This window comes from Convolutriloba macropyga, chromosome 5 (assembly GCF_964194025.1).
Source record: "Convolutriloba macropyga chromosome 5, txConMacr16.3, whole genome shotgun sequence".
NCBI lineage: Eukaryota > Metazoa > Xenacoelomorpha > Acoela > Convolutidae > Convolutriloba > Convolutriloba macropyga.
Window position 1 is genome coordinate 65,233,764 of NC_134472.1, and position 22,116 is coordinate 65,255,879.

Sequence of the window (22,116 nt, forward strand, 5' to 3'; positions counted from 1 at the left end):
AACGCTATCCAAAACAGAGATTCCAATTTTTTGTTTTTACATAAACTTAAGGAAAATTACATACAAGGAAACCAATTCTTTTTTTAAACAAATTTCGTTGGGGTCTTTAAATTAGCTCCTCGGGTTTTTTTCATTTTGTTCAAGGTTCTGGCAGGTTCGGGCGTAATTGAATTTCTTTTAAACGCTGATTGTACTAATTCATTGTACAATTTATACAGCGTTTGGAAATTCAAATCTAATCTAATCTAATCTAATCTAATCTAATCTAATCATTCTACTTTTATCAATATCCTTAAAAGTATATATATATATATATATATATATATATATATGTGTGTGTGTGTGTGTCTGTGTGTGTATGTATGTGTGTATATATGTATGTATGTATGTTTATATATATATATATATATATATATATATATATATATATATATATATATATATATATATATATATTTAAAATAAATAAAATCTAATTATATATAACTATGTATCTTACAGGACACAATTTTTTTATGTCGCAAAAAGCATTATCCTAATTTGTTTTTGACAACAGATAGACACAAATTTTTTTAATATGTATTCCATAATGACTGCAATGGAATCAATTAAAATTTCCATATTATTTCAACAGCAACATCTAGTAAAATCGCTGATTTCCGAATACAATTTAGTGTCGGAATGTTTTAAATCCTTAGTTCTCGTCTAGGGTCCTATAACGTGTTGGGTTGTGTTACATTCCACAAATCCGGTCAGGTTAGTGACCAGAACATCACCAAGCAATGCCGGCGGAAACGTCAACAAAACTTCCTTTCGAACCGGAAACGTGTCTGCGTAATCTAATGACTCCTGAGTAATGACATTGTATGTTAAATTATCTCCGAACTCATCGACTTTTAGAGCCATTAAAACGTATCCGCCACCGAGAAAAAGTTGACGTTTTACCAAAATTGGAGAACAAGAAAGCTCAATCTGGGCAGATTTTGTCTCTGTTTCGTTGATTTTGATCAGTTTTACGACAGTTGTGACAGCATATTTGTGTCCTGAAAGTAAATTGTCAAAACGCCAATTTAGTTGTTCACTTCCAGTCAGGTCGAAAAATGAAGAACTGAATTTGATTGGCTGAGGTTCAATGAACACTTCAACTGTATCGTATCTGCCTCGGATGTGAACAGTTCCTCCAATTGAATTATCCAAATGTTCAGTTATCACAATTTCAGGCTTTGTTAACTTTGTGTGGAAAAAGATTATTTGAGTGTCACCAAAGATGCCATTTTGAGTTGAGGGCTTCAAATGGATCTCATAATTGGTTCCAGGTAGAAGGTTTTGGATATGCACGCTGTTAGAACTAGAAACAGTTAAGGGTGGAATATCTTTCGGGTAGAATTCTATCAGCATGTCTGCGTTAGCCTTGTCAAGATTCCAGGAGAGAGTAATTGAAGTCTGGTCTGAAATTGGGTCCGGACTGCTCAGAAACCTGGGCTCATCTGCGTCACCTGAAAATTTTTTCTTTTCAACTTGTGCTATAACCCCCAAATCTTAAAGGGTGCATATTATCTGCAATCCCAAACGGACGTGTCAGTTTTAAGATATTGATTATATAATGTTTTTGGAACCTGCACCTGTTCTGTAACTTGAGAGGTTGAGGTAACGCAGGGGGGGGGGACACAAACGAATATTCAGCGCATTTTTAAACTAGTGTCATGTGATACAAAGTTTTTATAAAAAAGAAGCTTCAACTTGTTCCAATCAATCTTTTCTGGGATTGTAAAATAACTTCAAGAAGCGCAATAGGATAGAGCGAATGAAAAAAAAAAACATTCTGTATGAAAAACTTGCTTTTTCTTGGCTACAGTTGAGCTGTTGCATTTAGTGATATCATTAATTGTGAGTTGTTTAGAGTTAAGAAGGCATTATTCATAAAAAAATACCCTTCTAACTTTTTATATCAAAAAATGATAAAAGTATAACTAGTTGCAACGGGTTATATGAAATTACAGCCATTAGTAATCGTTCTACTGTTATTAAATTTGTCAACATCTAAAGTTTTATGAAAATTTTAAAAATAATGTTTCTTAAAACAGCCTAAAACATACTCTAAAATTAAAGAATACAAAGGTTGTTGGTTATTAACAAAAAAACTATGTAGTCTTCTTAGGTTACATTTTTAATGCTGACTTTCTATTTTTGAAAAAAAGCAATTATATTGAAACAAAGAAACTTAGCAATATTATTAGGATTTATTGCAGCAATTATAAACATAGCGGGCAGATTGCCAGAAAATAGCCGCAATAGCTTTGTAGACCTGGAGTCTCAAAAAGATAGTAACAGAAACAGACCAAAAAGACATTTCTTTTTGTTAAAATCTGAGATGTTATATTTTGATTACAAATCCGTATAAGATATTTCCGCTTCAATTCTATTAACTGCTATCAAATAACCTTCATTCAAAATGACAAGCACTCACTTGATCTAATCTCTGTGAATTAAAGTAAAGAAAAATGAGTTTTAGAGTCAAGGAGTTGTTTTTGAAAGCGAGGTAAGTCGCGCGTGACCAAAACTTAATACCGAAAATGACCAGAAAACTCGATCCAATAAGAGTGAAAAATGACGTCACGCACGCAATACAATTGAAATTGCATGAAAGAATTAACTAAAAGCACATCTGAAGTGATTGTGACGTCGTATGCTCGTAACAAAATTCTTGATTACGAAATAAAAAACCATAGCAGGACAAGCCCTGAAATACAATTCAATGAATTTTTATTGACTTAACAAAAAACTAGAACTAGAACGGAATATGAGCAAAATGGGAAAACCATTTCTGGAAAAATCAGAATAAAAAATTAAAAAAAAAACAGAAATTCAAAGTCAAATGGCCGCATGTGAAAAACAACCACTATCAATAAAGGGAAATTTGGCTCAAACAAAAACTCTAGGCCTAAAAAGAAATGAATGGATTGGGAACGGAGGTATTAACCACTCGGCTATCAGGGACTTGTGATCGAGTCTTAACAAAACAATCGGTTTTGTTTGAACATCAAACTTTAATTCGGAGCGAGAACAATTGAATCACTCAAAATTCAAGAAGAAGAAGAGAGTGAAAAAGTTTCTTGTGAAGTCAAAGATTATTCAAGAAGAAAAGCGCAAAACGGTCAAGCGGAAAATTTTCATAAAAACACACGGTTACAATAAGTGCACTTCATTCGAGAGTAATTAAAAAACAGTAAAGATCAGAGTGGAAATGACACATGTGTACACAAAACCACTAGCGAGAAAGCGAATTTTTGTTCAAATACAGTTTTCTCATTCTACTTCAAATTTAAATTGAGAAAATTTCACGCCGCAAAGGTACTCGCTTTTCCGTTTCAATTCCTGTTTCGGCGTGACCAAAATAACTTCTCCAATTTGACTTCAAAAATCATGAAAATGTTTGAACAGACCTTAAAAAATTAACCCAAGTCAATTCAAATTCTTTGAATTGCCAAAAACCAAGAGAAGTCCAATAATAGCCCACCTATCGCTTTTCGGCTGTTAATGAAAATTTTGGTTATTCATTACGACTACGACTAGAACGAATCGTATTATCGTCATAATCAATTATGCTATATGTATATATATATAAATATATATATATATATATATATATATATATATATATATATATATATATATATATATATATATATATATATATATATATATATATATATATATATATATTCTTGGCTCTGATTATATATTAGCGTTTCTTGGAAAATTAGGCAAAATTGCCTTTGCTACGCGAAAGTTTCTAGCAGGCTTAAGAAGTTTTAGAGCAGCTACTAGCTTGTTATATTATGTTGATTCGTTGTTTACTCCATTATAGTGAGAGTAATGTTCTGTACTTTTTGTGAGTTGCAACCTACAATCTCTTAAATGCTTGACATCATGAGGTCCCCACTGAGCCAACTGGTCCACACTGTGAGATTCTGACTATGCTGTTTCATACTAAGCAATCACCTTGCTCTAAATTTTTATATCAAATTACTCACTAGTTGATTACTCAAACAAGACAGGATAAAGTAACTCAAGTAATAATTGAGACTGATACGATTTCAGTTCTTCCTCCTGCAAAAAAATGTCTTCGACGTAAGGAGGTTAAATGAATTGAATTTCCAACCTCTTTCTTTACTTTATCCATCAAAACCACTAACGTCCAAATAGGAAAATTCCACAAACTGAGTTGTATCCTTTTGCAATTCTGCCTTGAGGTTTCTCAATCTGGACAAAGTTGGACTCATTTTTAATGGGACACACTACTGAGATCCAATGGAACTGGTTGTACTCTGATGGGGATCCACACAACTCACACTGATTCTCATCCAAACACGACCACACTGTCCATTGCGTGATCGTCCAGTCTATCAAATAAATTGCGCTCATAGTAATTCCTTAAGTGATGTCGTTAATTTTGGGGCTATCATTCACTGAGACAGAAATGCATTGGTCTCACCATTGGTTTCAACGTACAAAAGCAATGAATATAATTTTCAGCTCAACAAAGCAGCTCAAAAAATTTTATGAGCAAGTAGGAGAATAAAAAACGAGAGAAACTCTGGTCAGAGAAAGTGCGACAGAACAAAATTGATCTCAATTTTTTAAGGATTCTGTTCCAAAAAACAGTGACTTGAGCCCAATCTTGAATCTATTTGAAAAGTATACAAAATCTTTTTACCTCTGTAGAATAAGTAAAACAAAAAAGTTTTTTAACGAAATCTTTTTAGCAAGCGCTTCTCGATTTTCGATTAGATTGGTAGAAATCAAATAAATATGAAACAACTCTGAATAAAATATTTAATTTAAGATTTGGACCAAGTACAGAAAATGATTAGATTTAGATGAAATTTATACTAAAATTAACTAGAAAGGCGGACGTTGAAATAATTAATCGAAAAGAATAGCTACCATTTTGATCTTCTGAAGGTAGAATGAGGACATGTGAAATGTATTTGGGTCCCTCTAGATGGAATCGGATCTTCACTCTGTCAAATTCATTTGGTTTAGACACAATGAGACAGTCGTCCAAATGAGATCCATTTATCTTTGGCATCCAGAAAGAGTCATTATCATAGTTCAGATCTGTGACATTGTCTTTTTCCACCTCCAGTTTCACAATTTTAAGGTTGTCTTTACCATGAAGAGATACTACACAAACACATTAAAGGCCTAAAAAATAATTCACTGAGGCAAATAGATCTACTCTTTGCTTGAATTCTTAATTGTGGCAACGAACGTGACTAATAACCGCATCGGAAAAGGCAGAAAAATTTTTAAAAACTTATCGCGTCTTGAAAACAATTTTATTTGATCTATCTGCACGTTGTTTTATCCTTTATATTTTTCTGTTCTTCATCAGTAAAGCGATTTAAGTGAGTGTGCACTGTCAATTTATGGGTGAGCGTTTAACAACTAGCGTATATTACTGTTTTCGAATTGATTGAAAATTTCATTGGTGTAATACTATTTTGGGTTAAATTCAAAGCGGATTAGTATTAGAGCACTCTGCATTTCAACAGTAACCAATTTGTTATAGATGACTATTTAGAAATTATAGCATCTTTCAGAATATGTTTTCTAATAAACAGAAAAAAAAGGAATTAAATTTCAAGTTCCTGAATTTAGTTTTGCACCAAAAATGGGATTGTACTTAACCATTTCGTTTCATGAGGTCAATTTACAAATAAGCACCCAGGCTGAACTCCAAGGCCAAAGGTTGTAATTCGCAGGTCATCTCAGATGGCACCTATTTTTCTGTCGAAATCAGAAAAATTATTTACTTCCTGGTTTTTCGAATGTGCCTAAGTTGAAATTTTCATCTCCTGACGTTCACATTTGTGCACTGCTGTTGAAATTCTTAAGCAATTGCCTCCAAACTAACTCTTTCTGTTTTTGCTTTCGCTAGTGGTCTCCCGCTGGTCTCTCGATTTCTCTTGTCCTCTTTTGCTGGGTCACTTTTCGTTTAGTGTTTGTCTACTCATTTGTGATTTGTAACATTTATTTTAGCTGCCCACATCTTAAATTACATTATAACAGTTAAACAGTTTAGGTTTAAGGCAGACATAGACATGGATTTAACGTTTCAAGAGGAAGTGAAACATATCTTACGAAAAATGGCCCGAGGAATAAAAACAATTTATGCTATTAGAAAATCAATTCCACAAAAACTATTGATACTTGTCCTGAATGCCCTAGTACTAAGTCACTTGCACTACTCAGCGGTTATCATTCACGCAATTGAGCAAAATTTAATAATGTCTCTTGAGAAACAGCTTAACTGGTCATTACGAGCAACTTTTTTTAAACAGAAATTTGAATCTGTTCAAGATATTAAATGCAGTCGGAATATACTACCCGTAAAACTCTTTTAAAAACAAAAAGATTACAATACTTTTGGAAAATAAAAAAAAACAGTTACGACCTGCTTTTTCACCAACATCGGGACGTCCTTTAATCACCTGGAATCTTCATGAGTCTATAAGGACAAAAAATTGTTTTGGGACCAAAAATTTTTCTCTATCAAAAGGCAAAACTCGTTTGTTAGATTAGCGATACTAGATTGGAATGAACTACCCAGCGAAATTAAAATCAAACAAGACAAAAAAAGTTTCACCAAGCAACTTAGAACTTTCTTCTCCTCAGCTTACAAAAGGAACCCTTTTTTGTGGAAGGTTACTTGTTCAACATGACGTGACTTTAATTTTGGAAAATGAATTAGAACTACTGTTTACTGGTTGGGTTGACTTTATAAACTTAATTAATTTTTATTTTGAGATATGCGACATAATTTGAATTTAACTCAAGTTTTCTGTTATAATATGTAAATAATAAATCATTTAAATAATTACACTGTCGGACTAATATCAATTGTAATCGTTGATGTGGATCGGAATTCAGTGTTTTTCTTTAGACAATACCTATGTCGCCTATAGGTATTAAGATGTTTCAGCGCCGCGCGTGTTACTATGAATAAAATAATCATCCGCAGTTCACTTTTGTGGAGTCATGAAGAACCCTCCTTCCTCTCATCTCCTGCTTCTCTGCCTTAATATATTTTTTTCGATACGATGAAAGCTTCAGATTTAGAAAGAAAAAAGTTTTATTGTATGACATCATGCGTTCAAAAGCACCTATGACCAATCATTTTTGCGTTCATTGAGTTTTATAGACTGTGTAACTGTGGAGCCATGACGCCCCCTGGTGTGTCCACTTTCACTCTGGGATGTTGGCCTGGAAAAGTTAAAGAGACAGGCTCGAAACTTATACTCTTACCGTTCATTCCTAGAAGAGATACTTCACACAACTGAATTCGTATAAATCGAGGGCCATTAGGTGATTCCATTTGAACTTTGACGTAGTTGCCAATCTGTTCACACTTAGAGAAGATCCAGGAGTTGTTTCTTTGCGACGAGTCATCGAAGGAACGTCGGTTCAGATTAGGGTCCAATGGCTGGCATGGGCGACATGTTGGAGGGTTACGAATCGAATCACAAACCAGAGGATTTATTCTCACTTCTGAGCAGAAAAAACAACAAAACGTAAATGTTGAGGATTTCCACGTCTCGCGAAAACCAATGGAGGAAAGAAATAACTGTAGATACTAGGCAATTTACAATCATTTTCGTAGCTCTAAAATTTAACATTTTTATACAAAACCTGAGACTTTTTAGAGCTGAGTTACAAATTTTATCCTTTTCGCTGCTCCAACAAGCTTATTGTTTAAAGGTTTGTATGAAGCCCACTCTAAGTTTTGTCTCTACTGGTAACATTTAAGGTGTCCCGCTTTTTCATCCCTATTTATTCAAGCCCCCCGCAGTTCACCCCGCATTTAATCTTTCATAAAATTAGGACTAATAATTTAGTCAAATAATCTCTTGGCCATGCCTGGCGGGTCATGACCATGCCTCCTCGGGCACTTCATATGAAACCATCATAACCGAATGTGTTATTAAGTTATCCGCTTAATTATGAAAAAATATGCCTGTAATGTCGACTGCTAATTGGTGGGACAAACTGATGGAGGGGTGAAATGATAGAGGGGTTGAGCGATAGAGGGATTAAATTATAGGGGGTTAAGAAATGCAGGGCTAAAAGAATCGGAGTGAAAAGAAGTAGAATCGACATTTAGAAACTCTGAGTTCAATGCTTTGCTTGTAAAATATTGTCAAAGCCTATCGAACAATTGAATCCTGCTAAAACAGCTGCCTAAACATTTAGAGAAAAGCTTTTAGCGCTACATTGAATACTCTTGTGCTTTGTTTCAACTCAGCTTAAACTAGTTAAAACACTGCTCTGTTAACACGAACATGCGAAAAGGAAATGCGGATGGATGAGTTGATCAAAATCATATGTTACCATTTGAACTATTCCTACTTTCGGATTTTTTTCTCGTTCACATATGGTTCTTTCTAGTCATACGAAGACCATATATGGTTCTTACTAATTATATGAATTACATATATAGTACTTAGAGAACATGGCAAGATGATACAATGAAGTTATTAAGGTATTTAATGGAACCACTAATGATCTTATTGTAGTTACACTCATCATATTCCCCCCGGTTGTAAAATAGTTTATATTGAATCGGTTTTCAGAATCTAAGGACATGTTATTCACGGAACACAAACACATTACTAAAATCTGACAAAACATCAGTAGTATTTAAAGAAACCCAGTCAAAAGATGATACGAAGCAGTTTAAAGACACTTGAGCAGAAACTTTTTTTAAACTTAACAACTCTATAACAAATTTGCTAAAGAGTTTGATATGTCTGTACAATTGCATGAAAAAAAATTTTTTGACAACCCAAAACCTTGATGTAATGAAAACTAAATCAAAACTAAAACAGATAAATTTTGAAAGCTTTGCCTTGAATGTATCATTGAATGTATAATATAGAGGAAATTCCGTATATTTACGCCAACAAATTTAGAAAAACAGTTAGTTGCCTCATTAGATGGTTTGATGGATCTACATGTTTTTCTCAACTTTGACAACTTCTAATGTTCAACACTTGCAATTATTGATTTGATTTTCTCCAGTGAACCAAGTCTTCTCAAAACTATGGCTATGGACCACAAAATCTCCTTCAAATGCAGTTTTTTTTGAAGTTAAAGTTGGATTGTTTTTCTCTTACAGTCCTATTTGAGTTATGCATTCTTACACCGCATATAGTTCTAATCAAATGACTCAATTTGGATTCCAGGGGCTTCAGCGTTGTTTTGCAAGCTGTTGCATGGGTTACAATATATTGAACTATCGGTTTTACCAAATTTTTATAACAAAAAGTTTAATTGAGGAAAAAAACTATTTTTTTAGACGATGAAAAGGATTTTTTTGTTCCATAGTTTCACGAATTATTGTAATTGGCTGAATAGTAGCTTCACGATATCCGCCTTTTTTTTACAAATTATGGTCATGGTTTTCTTATTCAACCAATCGACAACGGCTTTTAAGCCTTTTTGGCAATATAAATATTTGTTTTTTTTTTCATTTTGCACAAAAACTGCGTCATTAGCTAACAGCATAGAGTCAAGAGCATTTGAAGTTTTAGTGATCACATGGATGCATAAAATGAAAAAGAGAGGCCCCATAACCACATTAAACTCAGAAAGACTCTGTTTTTATACTCTTTTTATCTCATTTTGACTATGTTACTAGGGGCCAGTACTCCTACCAAATTTATTATAACTACAAATGCGTAAAATTGCGGAAACTCGCTACAAAGGCATTTTAAAGTATAATTTAAATTATAATGTTTTATTATAGTGTTATTCTCTATAATATATTGTATAATATTATATGCCAAATATTATAATTGTTATTTCGTCGCGATATCCCTCACTTTAAAACCCTTTTGATATGTATTAAGATACGTTTTGTCAAATTAAGACCTGGGCCGAGGTTTCAATGCTAAAAACACAAATTTATGCAAATTGGGGGTGAATAATTTGCAGTGAATTAATAGACCACGCATAAATTTTCATCTCATTCACCGCAAAATTTTGTAAGAGAATTATGGTAAATTTTCTGACTTGTCAACGCTAGTTACCGCTTATCTTGAAAAACTTTGTCAAAATTCGGCCCGGGGAAGTAAAATGAAACAAATGGTCCACTCTTTTGGTTAGGGGTGCTGGCTATTATTGGCTGACAAAGGCTTTGTAACCTGCGTCATCTTGGTGGGCTATTATTAGTGCAATGGAGTCTACAAAGTATCGCATCCTCTTATCGGTTCCATTTATGTCAACGACAACAGTTGTGTTCTCCAGAGATCCACTACTATCCAAATCAAGGGTTTCACAGGACCCATCATTCGGAGAGGGTTCGTCAGTGCCGTCATTTATGGGCCACCAAAGCCTGCCCAGTGTTGGGTTCGAGTCCCAGACAAGAGCCATTTCAGCTGAAATAGAATCTGGAGTAAAACAGAAGAATTTGAAACTCAACTGTCTCTTCAATCGGATTTTTGAAAAGTAGATGGATTTTTTGTCTTGCCTTCAACGTCCGTTTTCTCCTTAAACTAACTGATTTTCTAGCACAAATTTAATGAAAGTCATTCAAAATACATTTTTCATGTTAGATCGCTATTTTATTAGAAATTATAGCTTTCTTGCGTTTTACAAAAAAAACTGTAATTTATTGTGGAAATCCCATTTTTTTTGGTATCCCATTTCATTCAAATTTTCGCAAGTTTTAAGTTCTAACCAAAATCCCCATAGCGTTAAGAAATTTGAAATGTTAGTTGTTGTACGGATAATTTATATTATTCATGTTGACCTTGATGATACAATTACTACTGATGATTGAGCCCTCCCTTCCTATTTGAAGGGACATCATTGGAATAAACCGTATATTGCCCTAATATGAGTTGTATAGATCTGATGGACTCTTATCGGATCAAATTTCTTTTTAGTTTTTCCCGGCGAAAAACTGACCCGTTGACTGTCCTCTAACCTCCACCAAGCCGTTAAAAGCAAGGTGACTTAGGTTGTGACCTTTTTTTGCTCCAAGAACAAGAAGAGAAAATTAATTGAACTGTAAAAACATTATTCAAATAAAAAGAAAAGTTCCAATGGGTTAAAGACACAGTCGAATGAACAAAAAATTGTATTTTAATCAATGCTAGACTATAGTGCGCTCTAAGTGGCCTCTGTGGTCAGACCAAAACAAGCTCTGTTCACATTCAATTCTGACCACTATCAAGACTTTTGTCCATCGTTCAAATACGGATCCAGACCAGATTACACTGCCAATGTTGGATTTCATTTTCTGTCACTATTTCACTACGCGTTTATTGAGAGTAGTTTTATAAGCATGCGTGTAAACTAATCACAGTATTCAATTTCAGTTCAATTAAACTTAAAATTTGGATATGCCCGCAACTCAATTCCACTGTTAGTGTTTTGAGAATAGCGTGAAAAACAGTGACGATAGCCTGTAACTATCTTCAACACCATTTATCATTAGTTCCTGAGCGTCACTTTTTTCCAGTAAAATAGGCACCCCCTTTGTATATGTTTAAACGTTATGCATGTGTTTAAGTTATTACGCATGAATACGTGCCCGGAGTCAAGCCCCATAGTAAATCAATACTAAATCATGATATTTCAATTCTGTATTTTTACACTTGCCATATTATGATCATGTCACTTTTTACCCTGTGCAGGCAACAAATCAGTAAAAAATAGGTTCCATGAAAATAGTCCGGCCAATCAAAAATCCAATTCTTAGATCTTGCTGTGCAGCCTAACTTAACAGTCTTTGGGAAATCTAGCCAGTACATTACTCAGTCTTCGAATACCATGAAAAGTTCAAAAAATAGGAAAACTTTTTGTTAAAAAAATCAATTGAATGATTTTGAATGTTAGATGAAATTCATCGAATTTACTAATTATTGAATATAATGAAGAAATAGACCAGTTCTTCTACTGTACCAGTTCTTCTACTCAAGTTCTACTCTTCAAGTTCTACTCTTCATTTCGCTCTTCAAATTTTACTATTCTGTCTGCAATTCCCGTCTTACGGGGGGGGGGGGGGGGGTGGGGGGGGGGGGGGTGGGGTAAAATGGGAAAGACGGGTAATTAGTAGTTATTCATATGGATACGTTTTTGCATATGCAGTTTGTGGATGAAATCTTAAATTAAGAATTCCGCGATTTTCAATACAGAAATCTTTTAAGAATTCCGCGATTTTCAATACGGAAATCTTAAGAATTCCAGGTTACTGGATATTGGATAGGATATTGGATAAATTACTAGTTATTGGATAGGATACGTTATTGCATATGCAGTTTTTCGGGTAGCGTGTCCTTTTAGAGCGGAAACTTCGATTGCAAGGGCACGTAACCAGTTTTCGTGAAAACATGTGAGATTTTCGAAAATTTCAAAAAAATGCATGATTATAATTTGAACAGAATGTTGAATCGCAAAAAAACTTGATATAGTATGAGTCAGTAATGCATATTCAATTTGACATTGAGATATACTGATTCAGTACATTAATATAACTGGGAATATACTCCGGGTGTGAATGAGCATTTACAAAATAATAGTAGAGCCGGAGGTGGGAAATTAACATACGTATAGCAATAAGTCACTGCATATAACATAAACATTAACCAAAAGCTTGTTCGTATTACATTTTTAAGAATTGCGTGCTTTTTTAAGGATTGGACTACTATGATTTTCACCAAAAACGTTGCAAATGTGGTTGTTGATGTATTGTACCAGGCGCATAATTATGAAATGAAATGAACTTTTCGGAAACGAGCAAAACATTATTATTTAGGGGGGTGGGTGCCTAAATTTCGGCTATCTAGCATTGGGGGGGGTAGCTAGTGGAAAAGATTCCAATAATATCTTTAATTTTAGTCTGAAGTAATTAAAGTAAATACTAATGAAAATCAGCGATGAAAGTCAACACCCAGATTTTAGGCTAATTAGGGGGCTTATAATGGCGGAATTTGTTTAAATATCTCCGTGGACACTTTTTAGCAAGTGTAAGCCGTCTTAGAAACATAATTTGAATAACTTTACTCCATCACAAAAAATAGCTACACAAAATGTAAAATGCTGACGAAATAAGACACTCCTTAACTAAGTCAAAAATTATAATTAGAAGGCTAAATATTTAAAAATTAAAAATACCTGGTCCAGGTCCGAAACCTTCTCCATAGACCCCTGTAGTCTGGTTTCCCAACAGCTGAGGAAAACCTGAAACATTGTGCATTAGCTAAAAATCAATTCTTCGAGACATTTATTTGTCCAGCAAAGAATATTCTAGAGCGATACTTGTGCAATAGAAGCCATCGCCATTCAGTCCATTTCTGCACAGACATAGAGGGGCAGAAGTTTTCACACCGTCGAAGTTGCATTCAGCATAATTGTGACATGGATGGTTTCCAGTTTCACAGGGATCTGAACAAAATAAATTTAGGAATACTTAATCACCTGAGTTCCCGTCAAAATTTGTTTTTAGTCATACCTGGGGTCTCCTCCAACGGTTCCAAACTGGCTGAAACAAAAAGTAATCACTTAATTTATAAAATTTACATTAGACGTTAACATTTTGATGGTTTATTGTAACATTTTTCCTAAACCAGACGGAAAGGAAAATTTCAGACTGGAAGAAAATTTCTCAAGTCGCTTAAGTAGGCTTAAGACTCCTATTGACGTCATCAGAGCGCGACCCAATTGACCACTGCTCAGACTTTAATGTTAATTTGATCGATGTGTCAGGCATTGGCATTGGCGTCCATCGTGTCTCTTATTACGACTTTTGATATCCAAATAGGTCATAATTAGTTAATGATAAAAACCGGCAAATCATAATTTGGATCTTTTCCGTTTGTGCACCCCCACCCCCCAATTTTATAACACGTGTCCTTACATAGTAAAGACACATATGTTAAAATATAGCACGTGCGCCTGGGGGTTGCAAATAATATGCGTCCACTAAGCTGGGGGAGGGGAGGGGGCGCAAACGGAAAAATCCCACAAATTAGGTAATTGAGACTCTTCAAGAAGACTTTAGTGGCAGTATTAACAGGATCTCTTTTCTACGTAAGGAATAGCATGCGCTTGAAGCCACTTCTCTAATCTTTCATGAGCATTAAGAGTAGCTTCTGATCTAGATTTTCTCTCTTTAAACAGGCCAAGATGAGGTCTGCAAGCCGAGGCAGGTTTTGCACAGAGCGGGGTCCAGTACGACCCAAATCAGTGGTCTGAAAAAACTTTTGGTCGAGCCTTTTGTCTTGCCAATATCAAAGTTTGCTATATTCCATCTGGCTAAAATCCAGATTTCGGTCGGTTCGGTTTGGTTAATACCAAAATTTTGGAATACTCTGTCTAGCTATTACGCATCTTTTGGCCTGGCCAATATCTAGTTTTACATGAACAATTTCTCTGAGATTGCTGTTTTAAATCAGAAATTGTAGTTTGTGTTGCTTTTTTAAGAGTAGAGTTAAAGTAGTCACTGCTTTCTTCTCGGATATGTTTTCAATTTCAGTATGACAGAAAAGAACTGTACTTCTAAAACGTTTTGTTAACTTTCTCCAAATTTGCGTCGTACAATAGATTCAGCGTCTGATTTTCATACATTATATACGGCTTTTGATTTTATCATTTTGCGATTACCTTTGTTATAGATTTTGAATTCAATTGAAATAACTTTTGATGAAGTTTTAGAAGATGACTACATTCAACGAGATCTACATCGAGATCCACGTTGAGATCTTGTCAAAACTTGGTCATAACAAGATTCCAACAAAATTTGGTTATTTTATAGGATCTTTCAGAATTCTTGCAAAAAATGGTTTTCTTGTAACATCTTACTCGATAAATGGCTGTTTTCTCGCAAGTTCATTTCAGTTGAGGTGCACAGTCAGTATTTTAATTGTGCGAATTCTCTTTCATTTAATAAATAAAAATTAGAAAACAAGTTGTCGTATTTGACTGATTGCCATGTATTTATATGTTTGAATTGGCTAAGATCAAAATCGTTAATAATTTTTTTTTGTAGGATGCCCAAAAATGCAGCTCCGAAAAACATAAATGATTCATTGTAGTTCTCTGAACAACAAACTGCTGAAGTAAATGTTTTCATTTTGATGTTAAATGATAGTGAAACTCAATCTGGAGGAACTGAATAATCAAGCAATATTGTTTTCACTTTATGATTGATACTCACTATTAATGCATTTGTTACAAAACATATGTAGATTTTTGGCTCGGACTATTTACGCAATTGAAAAACAATTTCACACTGCTTTCATCGTATGTCGATTATTTCCAATTCTTTTACATACTTTGTGTTTTTACAGGATGAACGGCTGCTTTGCAACAATTTCTGTGAAAAAATTAATTTTGAAAGCTCAATCTTTTTCTCGAATGATTCTGTAAGGATATCTTGTAAATCATCTTGTGACAGAATCCTACAAAATCTTACACGATAACCATTCCTAATTTGCAAAAGAACGATGTGGCAATCAATTGCTATTGATCAGACAATGTCAGATTGAACAAGACATCTACAACCTCCGTTTTTAATCCGATCATGGTGTTTTTCAACTTTGAAATTGGAATTTGTAAATTGAACAACTTAAGGAATTGAAATCGTTTACCGCGTGGAGGTGTGAACGCTAAAAATTGCTAAAAATCTAGGAACTGCTGGAAATGCGGTAAATAGTTTTAAGAATCGCAATTTTAGCACTGAAAGCGGTAAAAGTTGTAAAAAATCAACGTCCAAAACAATCCATGTTTCGTCAATTCACAAGTAAAAACCAATATCAATTTTTTTGCGGCTAACATTTTTAAGAGATGTGGTTTTTAGCGGTAAACTTTTATTCAACACTTCCTGTTGTTAGCGGTGAATTTTTGCACCGGTTAAAAGCTGAAAAATCAAAATCATCACAAAAAATTGCTAGCCTTACAAAAATTTGCGGATAAAAACTGCAAATATTACAAAACTTTAACACTCCTGTGTTCTAAAAAATGGAGCAAATCTAATTTAATATAAAGTGAATGTTAAAGAAATAAGCGAAAGGTGCTGCAGTTTTAAAAAGTAGTAGTTGGCTTGTGGAATCAGAGCGTCAAACACTTTTTGGTAAGAATTCCGATGAATACGATGAAATTAAAATTTCCACCGTTAAAAACCACAAAGGTTACTAAAACTTCACTCGCTAATTTTTTCGTCGATGAAGATGCGGGTGCTTAAGGTGAAAGAAACTTTTTTCACCGTTATTCATTGGACTTCTTACATTAAATTTTCAACAAAACCTCAAACTGCGTTGTTAAAAAACAAAAAGATCTTTGTTAGATGAAAAAAGTAATATCTTTTTGTATATATTGCAGCGGACTTGAGTTCGGTCGCATTATGAATTTCTGAAAATTCTAATAGTTTCCTTTCAGTTCAAGATTCGTTATGAGTGTTCAAATAATTTCAGCCAACGTCACGGGGCAATAATTGAACCAGCATTACAATTCCAGGCGTAAAACGGTCAGTATTTTTAGAAGAAATTGAAAAACTAAATGAAGTAATGATCTACTTAAATATATATTCAAATGTCTGCGGAGATTTTAATCTTGACACACTAAATGAAACAACTGAAGTTCTAGTCATCAGGACCTCATCAATTCCTACGGATTATACCAGTGCAATGATAGTCCAACAAGAGTGCGGCCAACTTCCTCAAAATGAATAAATCTAGTATTTGCTTTCAACAAATTGAATAGTCGAACAATAACAAGTATAAGCAATCGCTATCCAATTTTAATAGAGCTTTCAAGTACAAAAAGAACAGCACCATGATTACCTGGTGACTGGACACGACACCTTAAGATTCTGGATGATCCCATTGCCGCCAGAGAATTTTTTCTGAATTAATTTACCAAATTCCTAATCTACAAGCAGATTATCTCAATAATAAAGTAGAAAATCTGTCTGAATTTTTAATGCAACGTCTTGATGAGGTGGTACCGCTGAAACCTTCCGTATCACACAAAAAAGTACCATGGTCAGATATAATGTTAAAAAAGTTTTTCATGTTTGAAACAAGTATAATCAGCGCTGGCTAAAAAATCTTACCTCTGAAATTCGAGACGCCTATCAAAGAAAAAAAATGATGCAACATCGAAACCTCGCAAGGCCAAGAAAAACCATTATGGTTTGATATTAGGCAGCAAGCCTTCCATCGAATCAATTTTTAGATTCTATGATGAGTTCTGCTCTAAAGAAAATAAAGGAAAAGGCCAAAAAATAAATGCAGACAAAATGAATCACTTTTCTTGCAAACGTGGGACATTCTCTGGCAGCAAATTTTCCTGACACAACATCTATTCGTTGTTATTTTTCTTGCCCTCAAATTAGTAGCAATTTTTTTATATCCAATACAACACCTGATGAGGTGATGAACATGATAAAGCTCTTACAAAATAAAATGTCAGCTGGTCATGACAAAATAAGTAATGATTTTTGAAAAATTGCAGGCCTTGTTCCTGCAAAATTTTTGGCTGATTTTTCATACCAATGTATTGAAGAGATTAAATTTCTCATTTTTTTGAAATTGGCAAAGGGAGTTGGTATTCATAAAAGTGGTGACACTTTTGTGCCAGAAAACTATCGACCAATAATTTTGCTAAGTACACATAGCGAAATTTTTGAAAATTTAATAAATACAAGATTGTTAAATTTCATTAAAAAGTAAGACATTCTTAACCAAAATCAATTTAGTTTTTGGCCGAGTTTGAATTGTGCTAACGCGGTCAAAGAACTGACAAAAGAAATCCGGACAGTATTGAAGAGCAAAAGATCTGGACATTTAAGCTTGCTTGATTTGAAAAAAAATTTTGATACAGTAGATCATCAAATTCTCCTCAAAAAACTTGAATTCCTAGGCTTTCCTGACAAAACTCGAAATCGGTGCAAAATTCAATAACCTATGAAATGCCATAGAGCCCAATTTCCGGGCCCCTTTTGTTCATTTTGTACGTCGATGATCTGGCTAGTGTAATTTTCTATATGCCGATGATACCAGTCTATTTTGTTCGGGTAAAAAATCTGGTGTAATCTTAGAAAAAAATGTCGAAGAACTATCCCAATGCCTATCCTTGAATAAGTTTACCAAAAATGCAGAAAATGTAAAATCTTTTGCTTTGGAGCCAGCAGTGATATACCAAATAATCCTAATTCGACCAAAGAAAAAGATTCATGCCAATGTTTCGGAATAAATCTTGATAAAAATTTAATTTATAAACTAGGTTAGAAGAAATTTGTCGCCTTTTTTTGGAATGATTTATAAGTTAAAAAAATTTTATCATGAAAACGACTTCTCATTTTCTATGACCCATATGCAAAATCAATCATCAAATCGTCATTCAAATCTATGGCTATACTTTTAGATCAAATATACAAGATATTTTAAATATTCAAAATCGAATAGTGAAGACAATATTTTTCAGAATGGATTTCAATTCTCTACCTGAAATTTTTCGTAAAAACAAGATTTTTAAACGCTCAAATTTAAACGCTCATTTTTCAAGTAGAATATGCACTTGAAGAGCATCTCAAGGGCTCTTAATTCTATCACGAACACAGAAAGAATTTCAAGAAACTCTCTTAGAAATAGGTCATTAAAAGCCTTCAATATCCTGCAATCTCTAAAAATTCAGCCAGTTTACCTGCCTCTAAAAATTCAGCCAGTTTACCTGCAAAAATTTAACAAAGCCAGCGTACAAAAATTTTTGCAAATGTTTCAATGAGACATATGTGTTTGATAACGCCGAAATTTTTTGGGTTTTCCCCCATTGAGAAACGGCCCAAGTTAAACGTTTTTTGTTTGATTTTGACTTGGGCAATCACTCGAAGAGAAATGGCTTTCTTATTGGTTGTCCTTGTTGGAATAATGTTTATCTGCTTTTAAAATAAATACATCAACTTTTGCCTGTAAAAAATCCAACTAAATTTAATTCAATTCGATATTCGATTCAATTAACTTTGAACAAGAGAAAAAAACGTTCAAATTCAATTTGCTTTAATTGTAGGTTAACGTCCAATTCTGTAATAATTCCGTTGTTGAAAACTTGTTACATTTCAGGTGACAATTTTTAGATCTCATTTAGTAGGAGATTTTGTGAAAACTACATGATAAAATTGCAGTCGCAATTTTTATAAATAAGTTTTGCATAAACTATCAAAACTTGCAGGACGTTTGCTGCCTGCATAAAACAATTTTTAAACAATATCTGATTTTTGTTTGAAAAGAATGTGTCAATCATCAATGTTGCTTAAGAAACAGTGATTGCCAATAGACGTCCAAAGTTGAATAGATTTTAGTACCCATAATTAAAACTTGCTTTTTAAGTGCACAGGACTATTGCCCTGTTGGGTTCTCATTTTCTTATCCATCCAGATATTACCAATTTTTTCCGAATTCATGCGTAAAGATGTTCGGTTTTTAAGCTGAAGTAGAAAATCCAGTGGCAACCCTGAGTTGTCTGTGACCATAAAATGGGCTAAATTTGACAAACGCAACTTGTGAAGCCCAAATTGTCTGAACCAAGTTTGTAATGGGCTTGATCACAATAATTTTCTTATCTACGAACGGTTGTCTTATAACGTCTGATCTCGGCGTCTTTCAATTTTAAGAGAAAAGGAGGAGTTATGCTTACAATGGTAGATGTACGCAACTTCTTTCGACTTTTGTGTTGCTCTGAAATCTAGCAGTGGTTCCTTTCTAGCAAAACAGTTGCATGTTTGTGAGTGAGTGTTGTATCTCACCACAACTCTCAGTCCATCTTTTTTGACCTTGTCATTCTCTTCACACCAATTAGTACACGAGGCAGAGGTCATATGGGTCGAAATTGACACCACAACTATGGAGGTCGAATTGTCAAGAATGTTCGTCTGTCCAACATCATGTGTTGTTTTGTGGTATAAAGTTGCAAAACTGCGCCTCAAAAAGAGCAAGTTCAGCAACACTGAAATAATCCGCATTTGTCTTTTTCTTTCTCTGAGCTTGAAATCTTATCAGAAATATCACACAGTCTTCAAAATCTCAGGAAATATGACATTTTATCAACCAATTTTATTGAGAACGAGGAAGAATTATGTGTAAAAAAGTTTTGATTTTTGAAAACTCTTACGCACAATAATTAAATGGAACACCTGTTTATACAAGCAGCTTAGCTTTTGTGTTGACAAATAAAACTTAGAGCACTCGATATTTTACAAAACACCAAATATTTGAATCGGTTTTAGCCTAATTACACTTAAATGTACAACCCAATAATTGTAGTTTGTGCCTCCTGAATAGTTGATAACTCTTCAAGCATACAGTCTGAAAAACAATTTGTTCCGCCTTTCTTGTTTAAAGGTACCCCAGTTATTGTGCGGTGAAATCAGAGCGGTTATTCAAAATTTGCTTTTCTTTTAAAAAAAGTTTCAAGAGCTCCCAAGCCACGAATGATAAAGTGGACTGGCTAAAAGACAACTCACAATTGTTCACAAATCAAGCGTTTGCGGATAATTATCGCAAGAACTGTCAGGCAAAAAACAACAACTCAAAATCGCAGTTTTCTAATTCATGCAAAAAATTATTATTAAAATCAAAATAATTATTTCAAAAAAACTCATTGTTGTCGAACCTGTTGTAAACAAACCAATTCAGTTCACTTTCATGCGCTGAACTTAATGAGTATAGATCAGCAATGTGTCCGCTTAATTGTCCCGAGTTACAATTACAAGCTTCTTTAATTTTTCATACACAAAGTTTTAATCCACCTACTTTAAGTATTTTACATTTAAAACTTTATTCCGTTTCAATCGTAAAAAGTCTAGAAAAATGTTCATATGTTGACGCTGAAGAAAAACAAAATTCATACTGCCTAAGGTTTATCAACTAAACTTATCCAATTCTGCTTGTCGCAATCATCAACAATCGCCATCGATGTTTCTACCGCAGAAGAATATGATGACAGCGTCAGATCCAAATCAATATTCAGCGAAAATATTATCGACATCGGTTGTAACCATTTCGTTAGATTTTTCTCTGACCAGCTATGTCTAACAACTTTTCAATATTTTCATGAAAAAAATTTTTCTCCCGATTGCTTGAAAATAGCATCAACAATATCTTCAGGACCTGCTTGCAAAAAAATACGGCAGTTCCAACAAATTGCATGAAAGCTGGAGTTTGTCCTAATTGATAAAAACGTCGTTTTTAAATCAGCACACAAATTTCTGAACAAATACCGTTACTTCCAATAATAAGTATTCATTTTGTAAAAATATTTTTTTTCAATTGACAAGTAAATTACTTTCTTAATTCAATGAAAAATTACAAGTGAGGTAAAATATATACATTTTGTTCTCAAGTAGAATATTTTGAAAAAAGTTAAGGGTTCCGTTTTCTGCTAAACATTAAAAAACGTTGAAGTAGCTAATGCTTCTTTCGAGTGGTACCATTTCGAATTGTTGAAGCAGAGGCTGTGTTAATGTTTTTTTTAAATTTCACTTTCTGTTCCAATTCAGAATGCATTCCGCAAAGAACGGTTACCTGCTTTTAATATGATCAAATGTTCTGTTCTGCAAATTGTTCCCACCAGAGCATTACCCCCAGGAGAAAGTTATCAGTACAAAATTTGTTTCCTGAAATAGTATATCTTCTTAACTTCAAAACCAGAGTTGAGTGATTATCAATCTGCTAAAATATCAGATTTAGCTAAAAGATTTCTTGATATTTCATTTTTTCTCATGTAGCATACTCTGATTTCCCAATTTATCGGATGGTTTATCAATTGATCCCAAAATACTTTTTGATTTGTCACCCTTGAGCCCAAAATACTTTTTGTAAATGTGAAAACATTTTTTCCTTTAGGACTAATTGGAATCATAGTATAGGAAGATTTGGAACTTTGTTTAAATTCGCTTATTCGATCTGGTAACACCAAAATCATAACTAGCAGAAATTACGTAGGGCATGGTAAAAGGACCTACATGTGTCATACATCTTGTCACCATTATGTTTGACGAAATTCATACATGAGGCGACTTAGTATTGAGAGCTGGAATGTTATGTTCCT

At 33.8% G+C, this 22,116-nt stretch overlaps 1 protein-coding gene across 1 annotated transcript; it reads right to left on the reverse strand.

The window, feature by feature from the left end:
- Positions 1-705: 705 nt before the first annotated feature.
- Positions 706-20,116, reverse strand: LOC142340465 (uncharacterized). The gene is made up of 9 exons (XM_075391040.1): positions 19,705-20,116; positions 13,523-13,552; positions 13,330-13,455; positions 13,186-13,251; positions 10,209-10,442; positions 7,312-7,554; positions 4,948-5,187; positions 4,197-4,403; positions 706-1,496 (listed from the first exon to the last, which is right to left on the reverse strand). The coding sequence occupies exons 1-9, from the start codon at positions 20,027-20,029 to the stop codon at positions 706-708; spliced, it is 2,262 nt and encodes a 753-aa protein (XP_075247155.1). The 5' UTR covers positions 20,030-20,116.
- Between the last annotated feature and the right edge of the window lie 2,000 nt (positions 20,117-22,116).

Coding starts and splice junctions, on each gene's coding strand:
- LOC142340465 (XM_075391040.1), bottom strand. CDS start 20,029: ATGCGGATTATTTCAGTGTTGCTGAACTTGCTCTTTTTGAGGCGCAGT. Junction 7,555..10,208: donor AGCCCACCAAGATGACGCAG/GTTACAAAGCCT, acceptor TTTTCTGCTCAG/AAGTGAGAATAAATCCTCTG. Junction 4,404..4,947: donor ACCTTCAGAAGATCAAAATG/GTAGCTATTCTT, acceptor TTTATTTGATAG/ACTGGACGATCACGCAATGG.